Source organism: Telopea speciosissima, chromosome 4 (genome assembly GCF_018873765.1).
Source record: "Telopea speciosissima isolate NSW1024214 ecotype Mountain lineage chromosome 4, Tspe_v1, whole genome shotgun sequence".
NCBI lineage: Eukaryota > Viridiplantae > Streptophyta > Magnoliopsida > Proteales > Proteaceae > Telopea > Telopea speciosissima.
In genome coordinates, this window is record NC_057919.1 from 52429990 (window position 1) to 52453464 (window position 23475).

At 39.5% G+C, this 23475-nt stretch overlaps 1 protein-coding gene across 1 annotated transcript; it reads left to right on the forward strand.

Annotated features, from left to right (window-relative positions):
• Positions 1-354: 354 nt before the first annotated feature.
• On the forward strand, positions 355-23475 carry LOC122660050 (succinate dehydrogenase subunit 5, mitochondrial-like). Its single transcript, XM_043855223.1, has 6 exons — positions 355-385; positions 482-632; positions 789-876; positions 17658-17968; positions 18085-18270; positions 23230-23475. The coding sequence occupies exons 2-6, from the start codon at positions 501-503 to the stop codon at positions 23287-23289; spliced, it is 777 nt and encodes a 258-aa protein (XP_043711158.1). The 5' UTR covers positions 355-385; positions 482-500; the 3' UTR covers positions 23290-23475.

A 23475-nucleotide genomic window follows, 5' to 3' on the forward strand; every position in this document is an offset into this window, starting at 1 on the left:
ATCGCATTTTAAAATCGGATAGTAAATTAATTGAATATTATCAGGATCCGAAATGAATATATCCGAATCAAATTATCTTTGAGACGGATTGGAATATTTTTCGAAAACCAAAATTTTGGATTCAGAAACCCCTAAACGGGATTCCAACACAGATGGATCCATTTACATCCCAAGTTTTGGTACAGTTTTCTAAGTTTGTCAAATTTCTATACGGTTCCAATATATTGAATAAATTAATGGAAAACATGGGCAAAGAAGTCATAGAAAAAACCTATATTAATATATTTTATTTTACTTAATTTTATTAATAAAATACCCTCAAGACGGCAGGGTAAGAAGGTTTCTGTTCTTTTTCTTCGATCCTCTCAACTAGTGTTCGATTCAGGTATTAGCACTCTCCATTTCTCTCCCAGGACCTCATTTCATTTACTCCGTTCTATTCGATTGATCTATTTAACACATAGTTCTTTTACTTCTTCAGGAGCTTAAACGGACCGATCATGGCATTGAGGACTGCAATTTGCAGGGGAATTCTGAGAATAAACTCGAGTTTTGGAGTTCGATCTACTTCTTCTTGGTGGAGAGATTCGATTCTATCTGATACAGTTCCTGATAATGCCAGTGTTGGAGTTGTGAGTTTCTACATGGGAAGCTCCTTTTATTTATTTATTTATTTTTTGAATGATTTTGATTGTTTTAGCTTTCTAAATGGATCTGTTTGAGATGTTATTTGCTTTTTGAATGAGAAAACCTTTCAGAATGAAATTTGTTTGTTTATTTTGTTGCAGTTGGTAGGTAAATGCCGAACTGTTGCTGGTCAACGAAGTTTGGTTACATCCAGGAGCAACCTCAGAGGTGGAATCGGAGAGGTATCAGGTACTAGTCATGTTTTTTTGCTTATGTTATTAAGGTTTTCATTTTTTCCCCATTCGCTTTTATCGTTTCTTTCTTTATGACTATCGAAATCTATATTGGAATCCAGGTAGAAGGTCCTAGAGTAAGAGGTTCATAATTAGCATTTTAACATGGGAAATATCAGTTGAAATTTAAGGTATCATTTTCATTTTCAATTTAAAACTAAATTCTGCAGTACCTCTCATTGGTTTACATCTGCTGAATTATGTAAACCAGTGGATTGTCCAACAGCGTAGCAATTGGAGGTAGATAACCCATTATTTGGTTTTGTTTTACTCGGAGAGACTTAGAGGAGACGATAGGAGTTGTTGAATCTTACTGTACTTCAGCCTTTTAACTATCTAACTACTATTGGTAATTTACTACCTTATATTTGAGTGGATCATTTCCCCCTAAATTTCGTGTTTATGGTTGAAATTTGCATATTTGAGTTTAATCAAAACAAGTTTTATCTATTCTATAGGATGAAGGAAACAAATGAGATTATTCATGTTGGCCCCTTTATTTATTATTTTTTTTGGACTATAACATATTGGAAAGCTATGCATTGGCTGGAGAATATTTCAGCTTAAAAATTGGGAACAGTTGGCTGGCATGTTTTACTTGGGAGGATTTTTTGAAATTCCCAATGTTTGTTGGTATTTATTCTTGAAACTTGAAAGGCTTGCTTTTTTTTCTTTTTTAAAATTCTTTTGTATGTTTCTTGTTTTCTTGAAGTGAATGCATTTCTTTTTATCCTGATCAATAAAAGTATATTCTGGTACAAAGATAGATATCCCTATGGCGAAAGGCGAAAAGGGATATTGTGGATCCTTTAAGAATATCACTAAAACCTGCTGGATTGAAGAAAATGATAACTGAATAAGGCGAATTGCATTTGTTTATATATCGCAGTTCATAAGAATTCTCCAAGAGCAATAGAGTGATGTAGGATGAAGTCAAGTAATCCTAATCCTAGTAGAAAATGAGAAAAAATAGTTTTTGCTTCTTTCAAGTAAACACCTCAAGACAAAATAAAGAATTCAACACCAAAAGAAACTTGAATTGAGTTAACTTTCAGTTCAACTGACCTAGGGTGTGTGTAAAAATTTCTTAACTCATAAACGAAGTCATCCGTGAAGTTTTAGATGAAGCAGAAGCAATGAAGCATACAACATTAATCTCCTCAAAGAGCTTAGTCTATTTTTGTTATGGACAGATTTCTAATTCTCAGAAATGAAAATTTTGGCCTTCCAAGTCGACCCACCAAATCAACTCCTTTGTTGAGGCAATTTCAGAGTTTGAAGAAGGTATTTGTAGTCTACAACCTTAAAAGTTTAGTCCTAATCAATAAGTCTAGCTGGGATTATTAGGAGGTATAAGAGATCTGGTTTTGAGCATCCAGTTTCTGCATAAGGCTTCTTAGGCCCGAAATATCCTAACACTAAGGTATCAATTCCACTTTCATTGCTTTGATTCCCAAGAAGAATCAGGGGGAGATTATTTCTGTCAAATCAACTCTGGGCCAATAAGTTTGATAATGAGTATTTATAAGGTTGGTGCCAAAGTGTTGTCAATAATGAGATGTGGTGTCCCAGAATAGAGGTGCATTTGTCGAGAAGAGGAAATTCAGATCGGCTCTTAGTGGCAAATGATTTTGTAGAATTTTTTGTGAACAGAACTGGGGGAGGGTTTTGGTATACAAGATTGATATTGAGAAGCTTATTTTTTATTAGAATGTCTCATGGGACTTCCTTGATTAGGTGATGGAAAAAGGGTTTTGGGTCAAGATGGAGGAGATGGCTCAAGGGTTGCAACACCAACAACCATTACTCTATCTTAATCAATGTGGTTCCTAACAGTTTTTCTCAATCTGCTTCAGCTTCTATTTATAGGCTACAGATTTGAAAGAATTTGAAATCCGGAATTACTATTTGATGAATAGCAATATGCCTTGTCAATTTACTATTGTAGTAAAAGTGTAGTAAATAGTGACCATTGTGTCGGTGGTCATTTGTTTGATTCATGTGTTGAAGGATAAGACCGAATCTTGTCTGTGCAGTCTCTCCCAAACTTTTTCTTTATTAAAGCTATGCTTTTCTTTTTAAAAGCAGATGCTTTTATTTGTCCCCACCTGTCAACCTTCAGCCATATTATCAATATTGTGCTGAGTAACATTATCTCTGCTGTAGGTGGAGTAAGCGTCAGTCCCTTGTTGTTCTTCAAGAAGGATTCGATCAGCTTCTATGAGTTCTTTGGCCTCGATTAACAAATCATATGGTACATCCAATTGGTCAAATTTTAGACAATTGGGGGTAATGAGAGTATCAATTTGCTGTTTTTGTTCTTCAGTAAACATATAATCAACTTAAAAATTTGTACAAAAAATTCGTCGACCATCAGTGACTCTAGTAGTAGAATCGCGCCAAATTTTTGCAGCTTTGTGTAGCTCAATGAGTGATCCTTGGTATAATGACTTAGTACACAGTTGTCTAGCTGATTGTAGGGCTATGTCATCTTCAATCTTGGGAGGGCCAACAGAGTCGTTTTCATTGGCACGTCTAAAAATCCAAAATAGATATGGTTGAAAAAACTTGTCATGTTCTCTCCATCCAAGTATTCCAAAAATTTCAATGACAATATGATTCTAAATACGCCAGTTTTTAGTATAATGATAGATCATGGTTTTGATCATCATAGGAAATTCATGCAAAAGATGTGAATTGGGAAAGATAACAATTCTTCCGACTATTCCCTATTCAATAGCATTAATTTCCTAAGGTTCATTTTTTTGTATATAAAATATAAGTCGTAGATGATTGAATTGATTTTCAAACATGTTCTTAAAATATTGTGTAAAAATATTTTTATATTTAAAATATTGCACTTGTTCGCAATAATGAGATTTTTGAAAAAAGTTTTGACGGAAAAAGTTGCTTACATTTTTCGTACAGACAAATCCATTTAAGCCGATAAAATTCACAATTTTTTTAAAATGTGCGTTCATCGAGAAATTCACGATTTTTTGGAAATGTGCTTTCATCGATTTTCGAATTTCTCGATGAAAGCACATTTAAAAAAGTCGTTAATTTTATCGAATTAAACGGATTTGTCTGTACGAAAAATGTAAACAACTTTTTCCGTCAGAACTTTTTTTCAAAAATATCTCATTATTGCGAACAAGAGCAATATTTTAAATATAAAAATGTTTTTACACTATTTTAAAAACATGTTTGAAAATCAATTCAATCATCTACGACTTATATTTTATATACAAGAAAATGAACCTTGGGAAATTAATGCTATTGAATGGGGAATAGTCGGTAGAATTGTTATCCTTCCCAATTCACATCTTCTGCATGGATTTCCTATGATGATCCAAACCATGATCTATCATTGTACCAAAAATTGGCGTATTCAGAATCACATTGTCATCGACATTTTTGGAACACTTGGATGGAGACAACGTGACAAGTTTTTCCAACCATATCAGTTTTGGATTTTTAGACGTGCCAATGAAAACGACTTTGTTGGCCCTCCCAAGATTGAAGATGACATAGCTCTACAATCAGCTAGACAACTATGCCCTGAGTCGTTATACCGAGAATCACTCATTGGCTTGTAAAAAAAAAAAACTGAACTAAATTTGCATTCATTGAAGAATACAACTTGAGAACTCAATGAAGAAGACAATTCTCCACAGGAGAAAAATAAAACTACACCTCTCAAGCTCACCCCCCCTTGGCCCACGATTTTTCTCCCCTCTTATACAATTTTTTTACACCAAGAAAATATACACCACACCCCTCCATGATTTTCCTTCCCTTCTTTGATTCCCATATTATTTTATTATTTTCTTCTTTTTTTTTTTTTTTACACCCAATAAAAGATAGAAGATCTCTCTTTCCAAAAAAAAAAACGTTGGGTAGGTGGGGTTATGAAGAGCAAAAAGAATCATCCCTCCTATTTTCTTTCCTTCTTTTCCTCCATGCAATCCAATCCCAATTTTTTTCTCCACCATGGTTTTGGGTTGTGAGATGGTGAGATCTTGAGAGAAAAATTAGGGACTCCCATTGATAGGACACATTGGATGAGAGAGGTGATTTGATTGCTTCTCCTTTCCCTTGTGCTCCATGATTTCTTGTCCATGAGATGTAGAAGAATTGAGATAAAATAGGAAACCCAATCTCCTCGAATAAAGATCCATCCAAGTAGGTGTGTAAGAGATAAATTAGAAAAGATAAATCTCATCCCTTTAAGCAAAATTCGGTCCATATATTGTGGTGAGGTAGAGACAAAATAGGAAAGATAAATCTCCAAAATTCCAAAATCCTTCTCTCCCTTGAAAACGTGTAAGTGGGTCCCATGGTGATTTTCTCTCTCCTCTAAAAGTGAAAAACGCAGAAAGGGAGTCTTTGCATGAGAAAATCTCAACCCTTGATCATGATTGTCTTCTTTGATGCCAAATATACCCCTGGGAAATTGTAGACTAGCCCGGGCTTGCATTCCAGCTCATTTCTGGCCCAAAAAGAATAATCGCATGTATGGATGTTAAAACTAATGCGTACTTTTAATGCATCATGTTCATCTTGCTCAGAATTTAGCCCTCTTCACAACCATGAAAAGAAACTGGACCACTTTACGCGTAAATTTGAAGATATGGCGCCTGATAGTCTAGAACAACCTTTAAGCTCACAAATGGACCTAAAACCTGAAAATGACAGAAAATACCCAAGGTAGCTCCATTCTAAGTATGTAAAATGCATGCTTTATGCCCTAAGATAGATTCCCCCACACTTAGACTTTGTTAGTCCTCGAGCAAAGTAAAAACAAAAAGTAAAACAAAGAAAAATCCTAACTCACTTTCGTAGGAATCACGGTTGTACTTAGCATGTGCAACAAGCCTTTAAATCACTAGGTTACCCGTAGGGGACGAGTTTTGTCTCGTGGGTGTTTACAGTGAATGTACACCCAAAATTCATGATTCAAAAAATTATGTAGATTTTAACCTTGACACGAGGTAAGAGAGTGCATCCAAATTTGGAAACCATGATACTACACTTAAGATTAAGGCAGCAAAGGGACCCCCACACTTGAACTTTATTACTTCGTATTAATTCTAGCAACAAGCACACATTTAATTAGGGACTCTCCTCATATCTTCCAAACACCACTTCACCCTAAGGCAAGACCACTTGTGACATCAAGGGAACCAAGGACTTAGGTTTTGGAGTATTTTTTACCACACCATTTATCAAGGCAATAAGGCAATAACTCTTTATTTATTTCTTCTTTTTTTTGTTTTTGTTTTTGTTTTTAACTTTCATGTTATGCCATAATTTGGTCTCAGCTCCTAACCAGAGGCTTAAGGAACCACAAAAAAACAGAAGGTCCGTCCATTCAGATAAGGTGGTGCTTTTATTGTCTGAGTTAAATCCCACCTCAAGATACACACTAGTTACCTTCCTCTCAATAGGATTTCTATTTCTTTTCAGATGAGGGTGCCTAAGTCTCTCTCTCTCTCGCTTCGCATCAAAGTAACAGAAAGAACACGCACATACTACCATAAGCCAAAATCAAAATCTACCAATTAAGCTTACACCCTCCCCCACACTAAAATCATGCAATGTCCTCAATGCATGTAGAAAATAAAGGACAAAGAAAAGGGAGGGATTATACTTGATAGTGTCAATCATCAAGATAAAGAGGCTCATGGAGATCCATGACCTCTTCCACTTTATCAGAAGGCAACTCCAAAAACGGTTTCAAACGCTGTCCATTTACCTTAGAAACAGCTCCTGTACTCGGATTTAAAATCTCAACAGCCCCATGAGGAAAATCAGACTCAACAATGTAGGGACTATCCTATCTAGATCTCAATTTATTAGGGAAAATATGTAACCTGGAATTGTACAATAAGACCTTATCGCTCCCCTGGAACGACTTCCTAGTAATGTGCCTATCTTGGAAGACCTTAGTCTTCTCCTTATAGATCTTTGCACTCTCATATGCATCATTCCTAAGCTCCTCCAGCTCAGATAGTTAGAGTCTCCTGTGGGTACTCGCTTCAGATATATCAAAATTGAGCTTTTTGAGGGCCCAAAATGCTTTATGCTCAAGTTCTACTGGAAGGTGACAAGTTTTCCCGTAGACCAGACGGTAGGGAGACTGACCAAGGTCGGTCTTATAAGTTGTTCTGTGTGCCCATAAGGCATCAACCAACCGGATAGACCCGTCCTTACGGGATGGGTTAACAGTCTTCTCCAAAATTTGTTTTATCTGCCTGTTAGAGACCTCCACTTGGCTACTCGTTTGAGGATGCTAAGGGGTAGCTAACTTATGTGTGATACCGTACTTTTTCATCAAAGATTCAAAAGGACGGTTGCAAAAGTGCGTACCCCTATTACTGATAATAGCCCGAGGTGTACCAAAGCGGGAAAAAATGTTTTCTTTTAGAAACTTAACAACCACCTTGTGGTCATTAGTCTTACAGGCAATGGCCTCTATCCATTTTGAAACATAATCAACGGCCAACAGAATATAGAGATTCCCAAAAGAATTCGGGAAGGGACCCATAAAATCTATTCCCCAAACATAAAAGATTTCAACCATTCGGGAAGGGACCCATAAAAGCTTGATTAACTCTTCTTCTTGACGGACTTACAAAGCCTGCAAAAGTGTTTCGCATTAACTTGTAATGCCGGTTCGATGACTTCCTCCCCTTCAGCCCCTCTCCTTGTTTCTCCATCTGGTTCTATCCCACCTTCTCCTCTCTCTCCTGCCCAACCCAAATGGACCTTCTTTTTCAACTCATCCACCAATCCATCTCTCTCATCGGAAGGCCTCCCTCTCCACTTTGTTGCTCCATCGGTCGTTGGGTCTTCCAAGGTTGCCTGCTGTTCCTCTGAAATTCTCGATGATGAAGCCAAGCTTTGGGAGTCTTGTCTTGTGGGCCACTTTCTCGGTTCTCGCTCTCCTTTCCACATTGTAAAATCGTCGCTCTCCAAGCAATGGAGAACTTGTGGTACTGTCGACACCTATCTTCTTGATAATGGTTTCTTCATCTTCAAGTTCTCGGACGATCTTGACAAGGTGCGAGTTCTAGATGGAGGCCCTTGGCAAGTTGGGAAAAAACCCCTCTTTCTCTGGCAATGGCACCGCCACTTGCAGCTCCGCCGCGTCGATCTCTCGTCCATCCCCCTTTGGGTCTCCCTTCCTGGCCTTCCTCTCCACTACTGGTGCTCTGAAGGTCTCAGCTCTGTGGGCTCTGTGTTGGGGAATCCACTGTTCTCTGATGTGCGAACAATGCGAAAGCTAAGGCTGGCGTATGCTCGCATTTGTGTGGAAGTCGCTGCTGATGATCCTTTGCCCTCTTTCATCACTGTGAACAATGGGAACGATTTTTCCTTTGAACAGGAAGTACACTACGATTGGAAGCCTCCTCAATGTTTGATCTGTAAGAAGTTTGGACATGATAAGTCTCTTTGTTCTCCATCTGAGCCTGCTCCTACCACTGCAGACCACATCACATTACCTGGAACTCCTCCAAGGTTCTCTTCCCATTCCAGAGGCAGAACTCGAACCAGAGCTCACCGCTGGCCGCTCAGTCGTGCAGCAGCAACCCATCGAGGCAGCATCTTGGGTGACCATGCTTTATCCACAGGGTATAATCGCTTAGCAGCTTATCTGACGAAGCTCTTCTGGAGTCTGACCCTGACCCTTGCCCCGATAAGGTTCTCGATTCTGTTGTTCATCGAAGTAGATCCCGTATGGCATCGCCGCTGGCTGAAGTTCTGGCCTCTCCCTCTCGGGAGTTGTCGATGACTTCACCTGCTCTGCTCTCTGCTATTCCGCTGGAGCCTGCGAGTTCTCCTGTGAGAGATCTCCCTTTATCTCCTCTTGCGAATGACTCGATGACGCCCCTTTCCCACACTCAACCCGATACTTACCCTTTTCTTGTTAATCCCTCTGTTTCCACTCTTCTGGGGCCCTCAGCCCATTTGTCTCCTCTTGTGACCCAAATCCCACAAAAGCCCTCCTCAGAAAAACAAAAACCCAAAAGAAAAAGAAAACCCATAAATCTTCCACCCCTGTGGACCCTGCTTCTGACCCAACTGGGTCGGATTATCGGGTTGAGGATCCCTTAGCTTCCAAAAACCTCTTCCTTTATCCAAAAACACCTGCAACTCCCCTGTTACCTTGGCTCCTGCTGCTGTGAATTCTCGTGCCTGCTCCTATAACCGGCGTCATCGCAGCTCCTCCTCGTCTCGAAGTATCTTGTCCCGGCTTGAGGGGACTCAGGTGCAAGCTCTCTCCTAGCCCATATGAATCACGGAGTTGTATGGAATACTCGGGGTCTCAATTCCCCTTGTAAACATGCTGTTGTTATAGACCGTATTCGGCTTCATCACTCCACCTTCTGTTGCTTGCTGGAAACTCATGTTAAAGAGCCCAATGCTGACAGAATTTTAAATTCCATTACTCCGGGCTGGTCTTTCTTATCCAACTACAATCATCACCCTGATGGTCGTATATGGATTTTATGGGACTCTTCAAAAATTAAGATCTCCATGATCTCCTCTTCGGCTCAGTACATCCATTTAAGTTTCTCGGATTGCCAAGACCAATTCACCTTTTTTCTCACTGTCATCTATGCTTCTAACTGCCCTTCACAGAGGATTTCTTTGTGGAATGATCTCCGTAACATTGCCAGCCTTATAGGCCCTCTTCCTTGGGGCATTGCTGGAGATTTCAATGTCATCAGATTTGGCTTTGAAAAACAGGGTGGTGACTCTTTGGGCCTTGATTCTATGGCTGCTTTCAATGACTGTATCAAGGATTTGGGCATGGATGACCTTCGTTGGACTGGTCCTACTTTCTCTTGGAGCAATAAAAGGGCTGGGAGCTCCCGGATCGATTGTAAGCTTGACCGAGTTATTGTCAATGATAACTGGCTTGCTTCATTTCTTTCTTCCTTTGCTACTTTTGATACCCCTGGAATTTCTGATCATAACCCTATCTCTCTTTCAATTCAGCCTTACAATTCCTTTGGTCCTAAACCTTTTAAATTTTTTGACATGTGGTCCTCTCACCCCTCCTTTCTTACCATTGTCAAGGATGCTTGGGACCAACCTGTTCAAGCTTTTTCTTCCCCCCTTATTGCTCTTGCAAGGAAGCTTAGGAATGTGAAGATTTCTCTCAAAGATTGGAACTCTAACATTTTTGGAAATATTTCCCAGCATGTTCAGGACTGCAAGGATAAATTAGCCTCCATTCAGCAGCAAATCCAATCGGACATTCTAAATTGCCAACTTGCTGCAGATGAAAAAGCTGCCTCCCTTGAGCTCTCTTTGCTTCTATCCCAAGAGGAAAGCTTTTTAAGGCAGAAGGCTAGGATTAAGTGGCTGGAGCTACGGGACTCTAATTCAGCATACTTCCATCGCTCCTTGAAGTTAAGATCCAATTCCAATTCCATTTCTCAACTGGTTATTCCTGATGGTCCTACTGTTACTACTGTGAAAGACATCAAAGACTTGGCTGTGAACTACTTCAAGGATCTTTTCTCTGGTCCTCTTGATACTGCAGATCCGATTCCCAACAACCTGCTCAATAAACTTGTGCCTAATGGGTTTACTCAGTCTCTTAGTGCCATTCCTTCAGAGGATGAAATTATCACTGCTATTCACTCTCTCAAGCTCAATCGGGCTCCCGGGCCAGATGGTTTCAGTATGGGGTTCTTCTTAGCTACTTGGGACATTATTAAGAATGATCTTATTAAAGCTATCAGAAGCTTCTTCTTTAATCCTAGCCAGATTAAAGGGGTGAACCATACTTTTCTTTGTCTCATTCCAAAGAAGGAGGGAGCTTCAGTGATGCCCGATTTCAGGCCCATTGCCCTTTGCAACCTGATCTACAAGTTCATTGCAAAAATCCTTGCTTACAGGCTAAAGACTGTGGTGGATCTCCTAGTCAGTGATAACCAATCCGCCTTCATCCCAGGGAGGAACATCTCGGATAACATTCTCCTTTGCAATGAGATAGTTAGAGGTTTTGAGAGAAAGAACCATCCACCATTTGCTCTTATGAAGATTGATATTCACAAAGCTTTTGACTCTCTAAGGTGGGACTTCATTGTTAAGGTGCTAGCTAAGATGGGATTCTCTCCGGTCTTCATCCATTGGATTCATTGCTGTATTTCCATGCCCAAGTTCTCAGTTCTTGTCAACGGCAGCCCGGCGGGCTACTTCACTTCTTCTGTGGGTGTTCGGCAAGGGTGCCCCCTCTCCCCCTATATTTTCACCTTAGCTCTGGAAGTTCTTTCAAGGGAGATCCAATTATGCACCGATCAGCAGCTCATTACCCCCATTCCCAAATGCAAAGCTCTCAAGCTTTCTCACTTGGCGTTCGCTGATGATCTCATGATTTTCTCCAAGGCTTCCATTAGCTCTTTTGAGTCTGTTATGCGCTGTTTGCAGCTCTTTCAAGATTTATTGGGTCTCCAGATCAACCCAACCAAGTCCCTTCTCTTCTTGGCTGGGGTCTCTGACTTGGACAATGTTGCTTTGAAGGCTATATGTGGTTTCCCTATTGGTCAGCTCCCAATCAAATACTTGGGCCTTCCTTTAATTCCAGCCAGATTGTCAGCTCATCATTGCACTCCCATGTTGGATCTTATCAGGAAAAGACTTCAACTCTGGAAAGGCAAGCTCCTATCTTATGCGGGTCGTCTGGTTCTCGTCAAATCGGTGTTGCAAGCTTCCTATATCTACTGGTCTGGAATCTATGGGCTGCCTCATTCCATCATCAAATCTCTGGAATCTCTTTTGTCTTCTTTCCTTGGGAAAGGCTCTAATTGCTCTAGATTTCTCCGGCCTGCCAGTTGGGCTTCAGTCTGTAGGAAGGTGGCTTGGGTATTAGAAGAATAAAGGAGGTGAATTCAGCTGGCATCATCAAGTTGATTTGGAAGATTGTCTCCAGGAAAAAAAGCATTTGGGTGGATTGGATATATTCTGGGCTCCTTCGTTCGGATTCCATTTGGACTGTCTCCATCTCTTCGGACTCCTCTTGGGTTTGGCGCAAAATTCTTGCTTCTCGCCCTAATGTCCTTGGATCTATTCTCTCTCTCATTGGTAATGGGAATTCGACTTCCTTATGGTTGCACCATTGGCACCCTATGGGAATTCTCCTTCATCAAGTCAGCCCCAGATCTATTTATGGCTCTGGATTACCTAGAAATGCTTTGGTGGCTGATATCATTGATGCTAATGGCTGGGCTCCTCCTGATACCTCAAACCCTGTGCTTACTAATATCTAGAATCTCCTTCCCTCTATTCAAAGAAGGCCCCATCATAGGGAAGACTGTGTCACTTGGCTCCCAAAATCTTCGGGTTCTTTCAGTTCCAAAGCTGTTTGGGATCTTATTCGGACTCGCCATCCCCTTGTCCCTTGGAGGAAGCTTGTTTGGTTCAAACACCACATTCTCCGGCACTGCTTTACGGTCTGGATAGTTTTCTCTAACTGCCTTCCAACGTAGTCCTTTCTTCGGCACTGACACATCTCTGTCCCCCCTAATTGTGGTCTCTGTTGGAGTAGGATGGAGGACTCCAATCATCTCTTCTTTGATTGCCCTTTCTCTTGCTGCGTCTGGAAAGGTATTCTTGCTAAATGCTGGCCAAGAAACCGTCGGATTCTTCCTTTTAACAGATAATGGATTTGGGTCGACATGACATTTGGTGGTTCATCCCTTTGTGATGTGGTGGGAAAGTTGGTTTTTGGTGTTGGGATCAATCATATGTGGATGGAGCGAAATCTTTGGAAATGGACCTCCAAATCTCGAAATGTCAATCAGATTTGGGATTCCATCTCTTTTGAAATTAAAACCAAACTTAGTTTGGTTGCTCCCTCTACTTGTAATGACTCCTAAGGAGAGCTCATTGTTGATTCTGGAGCATTCCCTCTATTTTCTCTTTTGTGGGCCCCTCTGTTTGAGGCTTAGGTACATTTGTTTGTTTTTCCCCTCCTATTTGAGGGTTGTAGTTCTTTTTTTCCTTTCTTCTTTGGTAATGAATTTTCTATTTACCCAAAAAAAACTCTTTTTCTTGACTTAAAGTCAGATCAGAGGCAATAATGATAGGAGGAGTCTGATCTTGTCCTAGGAAGGCATATTTTAAGTTGAAGGGCAACGCTTTCAACTCTAATGTAGGGGGTTCAATAATGGAGGGTTTAAGAATGGAGGTGGATAGGGTCCAAGGGGCTCCACAGGTGCGTACCCCTCTCCTAGTGGTTGAAATCTTTGATGTTTGGGGTATAGATTTTATGGGTCCCTTCCCGAATTCTTTTGGGAATCTCTATATTCTCTTGGCCGTTGATTATGTTTCAAAATGGATAGAAGCCATTACCTGTAAGACTAATGATTACAAGGTGGTTGTTAAGTTTCTGAAAGAAAACATTTTTTCCCGCTTTGGTATACCTCGGATTATTATCAGTGATAGGGGTACGCACTTTTGCAACCGTCCTTCTGAATCTTTGATGAAAAAGTACGGTATCACGCATAAGTTAGCTACCCCTTACTATCCTCAAATGAGTGGCCAAGTGGAATTCTCTAACAGGCAGATAAAGCAAATTTTGGAGAAGACTGTTAACCCATCCCGTAAGGACTGGTCTACCCGGTTGGTTGATGCCTTATGGGCACACAGAATAGCTTATAAGACCCACCTTGGTCAGTCTCCCTACCATTTGGTCTACGGGAAAGCTTGTCACCTTCCAGTAGAACTTGAGCATAAAGCATTTTAGGTCCTCAAAAAGCTCAATTTTGATATATCTGAAGCGGGTACCCACAGGAGACTCCAACTATCTGAGTTGGAGGAGCTTAGGAATGATGCATATGAGAGTGCAAAGGTCTATAAGGAGAAGACTAAGGTCTTCCATTATAGGCACATTACTAGGAAGTCGTTCCAGGGAGCGATAAGGTCCTGTTGTACAATTCCAGGTTACACATTTTCCCTGATAAATTGAGATTTACATGGGATGGGCCCTACATTGTTAAGTCTGCTTTTCCTCATGGGACTGTTGAGATTTTAAATCCGAGTACAGGAGCTGTTTCTAAGGTAAATGGACAGCGTTTGAAACTGTTTTTGGAGTTGCCTTTTGATAAAGTGGAAGAGGTTATGGATCTCCACGAGCCTCTTTGTCTCGATGATTGACACTATCAAGTATAATTCCTCCCTTTTCTTTGTCCTTTATTTTCTACATGCATTGAGGACATTTCATGATTTTAGTGTGGGGGAGGGTGTGAGCTTAATTGGTAGATTTTGATTTTGGCTTGTGGTAGTATGTGAGTGTTCTTTTTGTTACTTTGATGCGAAGCGAGAGAGAGAGAGACTTGGTGCCCTAATCTGAAAAGAAATAGAAATCCTGTTGAGAGGAAGGTAACTAGTGTGTATCTTGAGGTGGGATTTGACTCAGACAATAAAAACACCACCTTATCTGAATGGACGGACCTTCTGTTTTTTTTTGTGGTTCCTTGAGCCTTTGGTTAGGAGCTGAGACCAAATTATGGCATGGCATGAAATTTAAAAAAAAAAAGAGTTATTACCTTATTGCCTTGATAAATGGTGTGGTAAAAAATGCTCCAAAACCTAAGTCCTTGGTTCCCTTGATGTCACAAGTGGTCTTGGCTTAGGGTGAAGTGGTGTTTGGACCTAATTAAAATGTGTGTTTGTTGCTAGAATCAATACGGGGTAATAAAGTTCAAGTGTGGGGGTCCCTTTGCTGTCTTAATCTTAAGTGGAGTGTTATGGTTTCCGAATTTGGGTGCACTCTCTTGCCTCGTGCCAAGGTTAAAATCTACATAATTTTTGGAATCATGAATTTTGGGTGTACATTCATTGCAAACACCCACGAGACAAAACTCGTCTCCTACGGGTAACCTAGTGATTTAAAGGCTTGTTGCACATGCTAATGCAACCGTGATTCTTACAAAAGTGAGTTCGGATTTTTCTTTGTTTTACTTTTTGTTTTTGCTTTGCTCGAGGACTAGCAAAGTCTAAGTGTGGGGGAATCTAATGAGCACATTTATGTGTGAAATCTTAGGGTATAAAGCATGCATTTTACATACTTAGAATGGAGCTACCTTGGGTATTTTCTGTCATTTTCAGGTTTTAGGTCCATTTGTGAGCTTAAAGGTTGTTCTGGACTATCAGGCGCCATGTCTTCAAATTTACACGTAAAGTGGTCCAGTTTCTTTTCATGGTTGTGAAGAGGGCTGAATTCTGAGCAAGATGGACGTGATGCATTAAAAGTACGCATTAGTTTTGACATCTATACATGGGATTATTCTTTTTGGGCCAGAAATGAGCTGGAATGCAAGCCCGGGCCAGTCTGCGATTTCCCAGGGGTATATTTGGCATCAAAGAAGACAATCATGGTCAAGGGTTGAGATTTTCTCATGCAAAGACCCCCCCTTTCTGCGTTTTTCACTTTTAGAGGAGAGAGAAAATCACCATGGGACCCACTTACACATTTTCAGGGGAGAGAAGGATTTTGGAATTTTGGAGATTTATCTTTCCTATTTTGTCTGTACCTCTCCACAATATATGGACCAAATTTTGCTTGAAGGGAGGAGATTTATCTTTTCTAATTTGTCTCCTACACCTATTTGGAAGGATTTTTATTCGAGGAGATTGGGTTTCCTATTTTATCTAAATTCTTCCACATCTCATGGACAAGAAATCGTGGAGCACAAGGGAAAGGAGAAGCAATCAAATCACCTCTCCCATCTAACGTGTCCTATCAAGGGGAATCCCTAATTTTTCTCTCAAGATCTCACCATCTCACAACCCAAAACCGTGGTGGAGAAAAAAATTGGGATTGGATTGCATGGAGGAAAAAAAGGAAAAAAAATAGGCGAGAGGATTCTCTTTGCTCTTCGAAACCCCACCTATCTAACGGTTTTTTTTTTTGGAAAGAGAGATCTTTTATCTTTTATTGGGTGTAAAAAAAAAAAAAAAGAAGAAAAAAATAAAATAATATGGGAATCAAAGAAGGGAAGGAAAATCGTGGAGGGGTGTGGTGTATATGTTCTTGGTGTTTACACAAAGCTACAAAAATTTGGTGCAATTCTACTACTAGAATCACTGATGGTCGACGGATTTTTTGTACAGATTTTGATGTTGATTATATGTTTACTGAAGAACAAAAACAGCAAACTAATACTCTCATCACCAATTGTCTAAAACTTGACCAATTGGATGTACCATATGATTTGTTAATTGAGGCCAAAGAACTCATAGTCATAGAAGCTGATCAAATCCTTCTTGAAGAACAATAAGGGACTGACACTTACTCCACCGACAGCGGAGACAGTGTTACTCAGCACAACATTGATAATATGGCTGAAGGATGACAGGTGGGGACAAATAAAAGTATCTGCTTTTAAAAAGAAAAACATAGCTTTAATTAAGAAAATGTCTGGGAGCGACTGCACAGATAAGATTCGATCTTATCCTCCAGTAGATGAAGCAGACAAATGACCACCGACACAATGGTCACGATTTACTTCACTTTTACTACAGTAGTAAAGTGACAAGGCATATTGCTATTCATCAAATCGTAATTCCGGATTTCAAATTCTTTCAAATCCGTGGCCTATAAATAGAAGCTGAAGCAGATTGAGAAGGCACTTCTCACTTGGCATCTGACAACTATTTTCTCTCTAGTTCTATTTTTGCTCTACTTCTCTCTTTCTTCTGCAGTTGGTGACCCATTGTCATTGTTTCTTCTTGCTTCCATTTCTTTTCACCCTAGTCACTGATTTTATTCAGTGGGCTCCTACCCAATGCAAGTAGATTGGGTTTGGTGAGAAGTTTTTGGATGGACAAGAGAACTAGAAGTATATCTCATATACATTTTGCCATTTTGAGGGATATCTTAAATTGTTTGCAGGAGATCATGGTTTTGTGATTTCACTTGAACAAGTCCATGGTGGTCGCGTAGCCACTGCCATTCTTGGCTGAGGAGGAGTAGAGTGGCTACTAGCCAATGACATATGTAGCCTTTCCATAGGGTGGCTATTTGATATCAGTGTCAATAGTATGTAATGATGGGTTGAATTGTTTGGTTTTTCGTGTATAATTTTGACCGGTTTCAAGATCTGCAATAGATGGGAAACTCTCAACTAAGAAATTATTTGTTATCTATTAAAAATAAAAAAGAATGATATTGTTGGTAGAGTTGAGAAGTAGTTTTTTGGCTTTCTTCCAGATTTTATGGACTCACGGTTGTTTATTATTCACTTTCTCATTATTATAGTCATATTTGTTTATCTACCAGAAGTGTAAGTAATAATCACCTCAATAACTAAAAAGCTAAAGTGGTAAATTAGTAAGCTACCAGTAGCATTTCACTAGGTTGTCTCGCATGCAAGCATCAAAAGGTCTCTAGTAGGTTTTTTAATTCTTAGACGGGCTAAATTCATGATTGTCTGTCTAAAGTATCACATGTTTTTTTGCAATAGATAAATATTGATAATATATATAGGTACATTCTTAAGAGGTACTGCATATCGTGCCCTTTTCAATGGGCCTCTCATCCCATAGTCCAATTGGCATGTACATGTGCAGATCGGCTGCCATGATGTTGTTACCCGTATACAATTTATCAGATGGATGGCTTCAATTTTCTCATCTCTATTGCAGGCACTGAAGCAAATTTTTTTTTTTTTTATGGGTATACTACTTATTTTCTATTTTTGCAAATGGCCTCAGATTGCAGGCCTCCTTTTGCAATGGGCATTGGCAGTTTCCGCTCATTCAGTGAAGGTTTAACACACCTGCCTGCCATAGCTGACCATGAAATTGAGAATGTGTTCAAGGATCTAATGGCTGCAAGTTGGGATGAGCTCCCAGATGCCTTAATTCATGATGCCAAGAAGGCATTGTCCAAAAATACAGAGGACAAGGCCAGTCAGGAGATCCTTGCAAATGTCTTTCGTGCAGCTGAGGCTGTAGAGCAGTTTGGTGGTGTTCTTGTATCTTTGAGGATGGAGATTGATGATACCATTGGATTGAGTGGTGAGGTATGCAATTAATTACTGGATCTCGGACTTGATTGTCTTTTTGCTTCCTCCCCCCCCTTTCTCTCTCTCTCTCTCTCTGAGGTTACTGTAATTTTCTGATTTTGTTTATTTTGTAGAATGTCCGTCCCTTGCCAGATGAGCTTGCAGATGCACTCCGTGCAGCCCACAAACGCTACACAACATATTTGGATGCATTTGGTCCTGATGAGACTTATCTACGGAAGAAAGTTGAGACTGAATTGGGGACAAAGATGATACACCTAAAGATGAGGTGCAGTGGCCTTGGTTCTGAATGGGGAAAGGTAGACTTCTCTGGGATCTTTCCTTCTCAGTTCTTTGTTTGTGGCAATTTTTAAGATTTACATACTAATTACAACTTGTCCGGAGTCCATGAAAGCTTGATGATTCTCACACTGTGGAATCTTTATAACTCCCATGTGGTTAGTGTGTAAATCTTAAAAATTGGCTATATTTTAGAAGTGTAAAATTTTGTCTTGTTCTATATGCTCAGTTGAAGTTCTCTTGTCTCAAAAGTTTGTATTCTATTTCATGCAAAACCCCATTGCATGTTTCTCTTGTTTTCCTTGCCTGGATTTTGGACTGTTGGTTTAGAGAAATTGATTTTTGGTGTTATTTTTATTATTACACACTTATTTAGTTTCCTATTTGAGTTGTAATCTTAACTGGGAATCCTAGTTTTGTTAGGAATCCTAGTTAGAATCTAGTTTCTATTTTATAGGTTTTATTAATTAGTGTCTTACTTAGATTAGGATTGGGTTGTTTTATTATGAATACATGTATGTGGCTGAACAGAAAAGAGACAGAGATTGAATAGAAAAGTGTCACACCCCGGCCCAGTTAATAAGGGCCTCGTGTGACTGGATGCCATTCGACATCCAACCAATCCCAAGGATCGCAAGTGCAGTACCCTATTCACAACAATTATCACAATACAATAATTTAAACGCAGCAGAAGAGATTAAATAATAAGGATAACATCAGTAATAGGGAAGACTAAGTGATAATTCATTCATATAATTATAATTAAAGCTTAGTTACAACTGTACAATTCTCCAAAAGTAACCCAAGACATGTTTACAAACTATAATATCATTTCTATACAAAAGTGGGTATAAACACAAAAGAGGAGGGTAGAAATAGCCTAGACTGTCAAGCCAGGATCAAAAGAAGGCATAATCATCACATGTGCACGAAGCATCGTGCACCTCATACATCAGAGCCTCAACTCCAACACTAGAAGGAGAATCCAAGGCGGAGGCAACTTCAAGAGAAACACCAACAGTAGTAGCCAAGTCATCTGTAAAATAAGGATATCCACAGGGGTGAGGTCCACTGAGCCCAGCAAAGGAAACACACAAGCAAATGCAAATAGTCGATGATGAATGACCTAAAATTAAGTATGCTCCTAACATCAGTATTAAGTCTCATGGGGTATAAATGCTATTGTAGTAGGTATGATATCCTCGGTCCTGGAAACACAAACCAGACGTCGGTCACCCGAGCGATACCACTCTACCATGGTGGGGACCCGCCAGCTCAGGTATTATCCATCTGACGCCAACGAACCCCCAAATGTTAACCCTACTGTTTGTTCCCATTCCTGTAGTACTCTTCGGATATGGGACAGTGAATGGCATCCCAGAATCATCCCTTCGAACCTACCGCGGGTTATCCAACACCTCTCCCTTGTTGGTAAGAGCCGTAGCATTGGGTTCATGCCAATCCTAACCATATGCATACTAACATGATGACAAATGATTCAATATCAAATAAATAAGTAATTTTGTCCAGCAATAGGTAATAATAACAACTTCAAAGATCAAGTACTATATGCATATGCAATATGAAAATGCACCCTAACATCATACATCATTTAATGCAAATAAGGAAAAGCTAGAAAACTAGGTGATCAATATATTAACATGATGCACGATATGACAAACAATAACAAACAGAAATTAATACTACAAACATACTGAAATTAAGTCCAAAACTCCCTTACCTTAGATTGTAGAAGAAGCCTAGCCAAAATAACTCCCAAAGCACAAAAGAACCTCACCAACAGCATACTAACAGTCCTAATTAGTCAATGAAAGACATAAATCAGACATAGAAGAAGCCCTAGGTCAAACCCCTAGCAATTAGGTTCAAAACCAACACAATAAGGTGAACCGGATTCACAGCAGGGACCAACCGATAGCCCATAACAGAATGGGGTTTTTGGCTGTTTAGCTTTGGATCTTGACATGCAAAGGCTGAAAACACCAAAAATGGGCTTGGGGGAAGAAGACATGACTACTTGGGTCAATTTAACCCAATTGCATGTCAAATTTGGGGATTATTCCATTGATTGCCTAATTTTCTAAGTTCATGGCTGAATTGGGTTACAACCCAGCAGAATTGAAGGAGAAGGAGAGAAATTGGAGCAAGTCAGAATTTGGAGTTGTGTAACCAACCTGAATTTAGTGTAGAGATGTTGAAGAACAGCTCCAAATCCAAGCTTGTAGTTGAAACTCCAAGTATTTTGCTCCCAATTGACAGCAATTCCAAGCCCTAGGTTCCTTCTCTCTTCTTCCTTCTTCTTTCTCTCCCTTTTCTCTCAAGCTGAATCGATTTGGTTTTGGTAGATATGAAGACTAAGGCTAAGGATTTGTATATATATTGCCTAAATAAGGCATGTTTGCCTAGGCCTAGGCAGAATTAGTTTATAGAAACACTTCTCTAAACAGTTTTAAATAGATTAAACTACTAAAATACCTATATTTAAGTCATATTAGTGATGTCATGTGACATATATGGGAATCCGGTTGGGGTCAACTATGGAAAGTTGGATTCATGGCTCAGGATGTGGGTCCCACAAGAGGAAAGTACCCTTCTGTCATATTATAGTAATTAAGCAATTATACTATACATACATACAAGAACAGATTCTTACCTATAATCCGGCCTAAGAAATTGAGAGTTTCTGCATGTGGTCGACCCAGCATGTTTGACACATGTAGCTCAGATGCAGGGACCCGGCAGGATCTTCAGATTCAAGAATGGCTAACTGTGTTGGCTCCCCATAATCCTCCATAGGTGAGTTAATGGATTGGTCCGAATCCACCACTGATGCAGCCCACAGCATTGAGGCTAGCATAGGCACTGAACCAGAACCTCAAATCACACAAGTTCCAAAGTTCAAATTTATAGTGGATTTCACAAAAAGAGCTATTGATGAAGCTGTGAGATGCGGCAACGGTGAGATACCGTGGGTGAGAAGCCCTGGGGGAGAGGATGATGGGCTGAGATAGCCTGATTGAGATAGCTGATCCTATTCCCCCTTCTATATATATCCCTTTCTTCTTCTTCATATGTAAACAGAAAATAACAATAAAAAACGAGTTTCAGTTATTTAATTTTATTCCTTTTATTGTATTGATCCTGCTGCAACCGATCTCCCGCTAGTTTCCCTGGTTTGAGGTCGATTTTGCATTACCATGTAGTTTGTAAGGAACTAAAATGTGACTTTGATGTGGATTAGGAACCTAAGGAAAAGTTCTAAGCAACTACACTGGAAAGGAGCCACTATTTAAGGAGGAAGCTAGATTGGGAAAGCCTGGACACATCCTGGCCTGTAGTTTGGTCTAGAATTGGTGCAGGGCCTGACATATGGACCTATATTGTCAGCAAAAAATGTCAACGATATAGGAGTTTCAAAACTATGAAAACATCTACAGACTATTATCTACCATAAAAAGTTCTACAAAATGCTCGATAATATAAGCACTTCAAAAAATGGCAAAATAACACCTAGACCCTCTTTCTGACAATTAGAGTCTTCTCCTTGTCTTTCTAAAATTCTTGTGTCCTCCTTTCTAGTTCTCTGACTCAGCAGATAGACAACCCCTTCTGTTTAAGTGTATTTCAATTATGTTAGAGAAGTAGACATGGTTATTTAAACTTCTCAGAAGGACAAAACTATCAACACAACTTTTACACCAATTGCAAATCAATAAAAGAGTCCTTTTAGGAGCAAAACAAAGAGGAGAGAAAGAGAGAGAGTAGACAAAGCAGAGCTCGTCTTCGTTTTCTCTTTTGTCTTTTTAGAAACAAGAACAAAACGGAAGCTACTCAATTAAAGATCATTTGAGTTGATGCCGCTAGAAGGTGGTGATTTCATGAATATTTGAAATGCTTAAATTCAAGAGGTGCCAGATGGTGAAACTTCACTTCTCTGAGTAAGAGCTGAAGCATCTCTTGCAAATTGTCTCTTTGCAAACACTTAGTCTGATGCAGTTGCTCTAGCCTGGCTAGACAAACAAGACCGACTTTGGAGGCCCAAACCAAGAACCAGTCCAACTTGAGGCTAGGACACTCAAGAACAGGATCAAATAACCAGAATTCAATCTCAGAAAATTAGGCACTTAGAATAGACATATTGGAAAAATCAGATATGCCAGAATATCAGTAATAGAAATCAGAGATCTGAGCTATGAAATTCAGAAACCTGCTAGCAATAGGACTCTATGCAACGAAGGCAAAATCAGATTTTGAAACCAGGGAATAGGAATAAATCTCAGGATAGACTCGGAGTAGAAAATAAAGAAGTATTGATCAAAAGGAACTGGGCAGCAATTGTTAAACTTAAAAAATAAAAATAAAAAAGAAACTGAAATACAATGCGTAGGAAGACAGAACTGACCTGATATCCCATAGATGATTATAAGATAATAACCAGGAGAAGAAGATAAGAAAAGAAACCTGCAACTAGAACATTGCAGGTAAGGAAAAAAAAGATGGGGGATTTCAGGGGGGGGAGAGAGAGAGAGAGAGAAACCAATTGGTAACAACAAAATCAAATCAATTCATTCACTAAAATTTGTGTAGGATTACAATCCTATTTGTAAAAACTAAATAAACTAACTTTAGGATTCCAAAACTGACTAAAAGTAACGAAATACTTGCTATAGAAGAGACTTCAAACGACATAAACTACTGATTAACAATAGGACATCAAGGCTATAAAAGTATAAAACCCATCCATGAGCCAAAATTGGACAATCTTAATTGCATCACACACAGTCTCTTCTCCTCTTTGGTAGGACAGTGGGATTTTCTGCAATTTCACAGAAGTTTGTGATGTGGTTTTAGCAAGAAATTTTGCAACTCCACTCATTTTTATCAACTTGTCCTGTTCTCCTGTGAAGTCAGCCAATATTTGTGGTCTTGCACTAACGTTCTCTGGTTTTGGATTACAGGTGACAGTTCTTGGAACCTCTGGACTTTCTGGCTCCTATGTCGAGCAAAGAGCCCCATAGTTTTGGAAAGATTTCATTTTACTGTAGGCTTTTCTTGCGTGTGAAATGTTTACTCACATGCATGTTGTCTCAAAAGCAATTTAATCCAGGTGCTTTTGCAGGAAATGTGAATAATGAAATATTGTTCAGCTTTCTTCCCTTCACCTTGGGATTCTTTTTTGTTGTATTTGAAAGTGTTTACTTTCA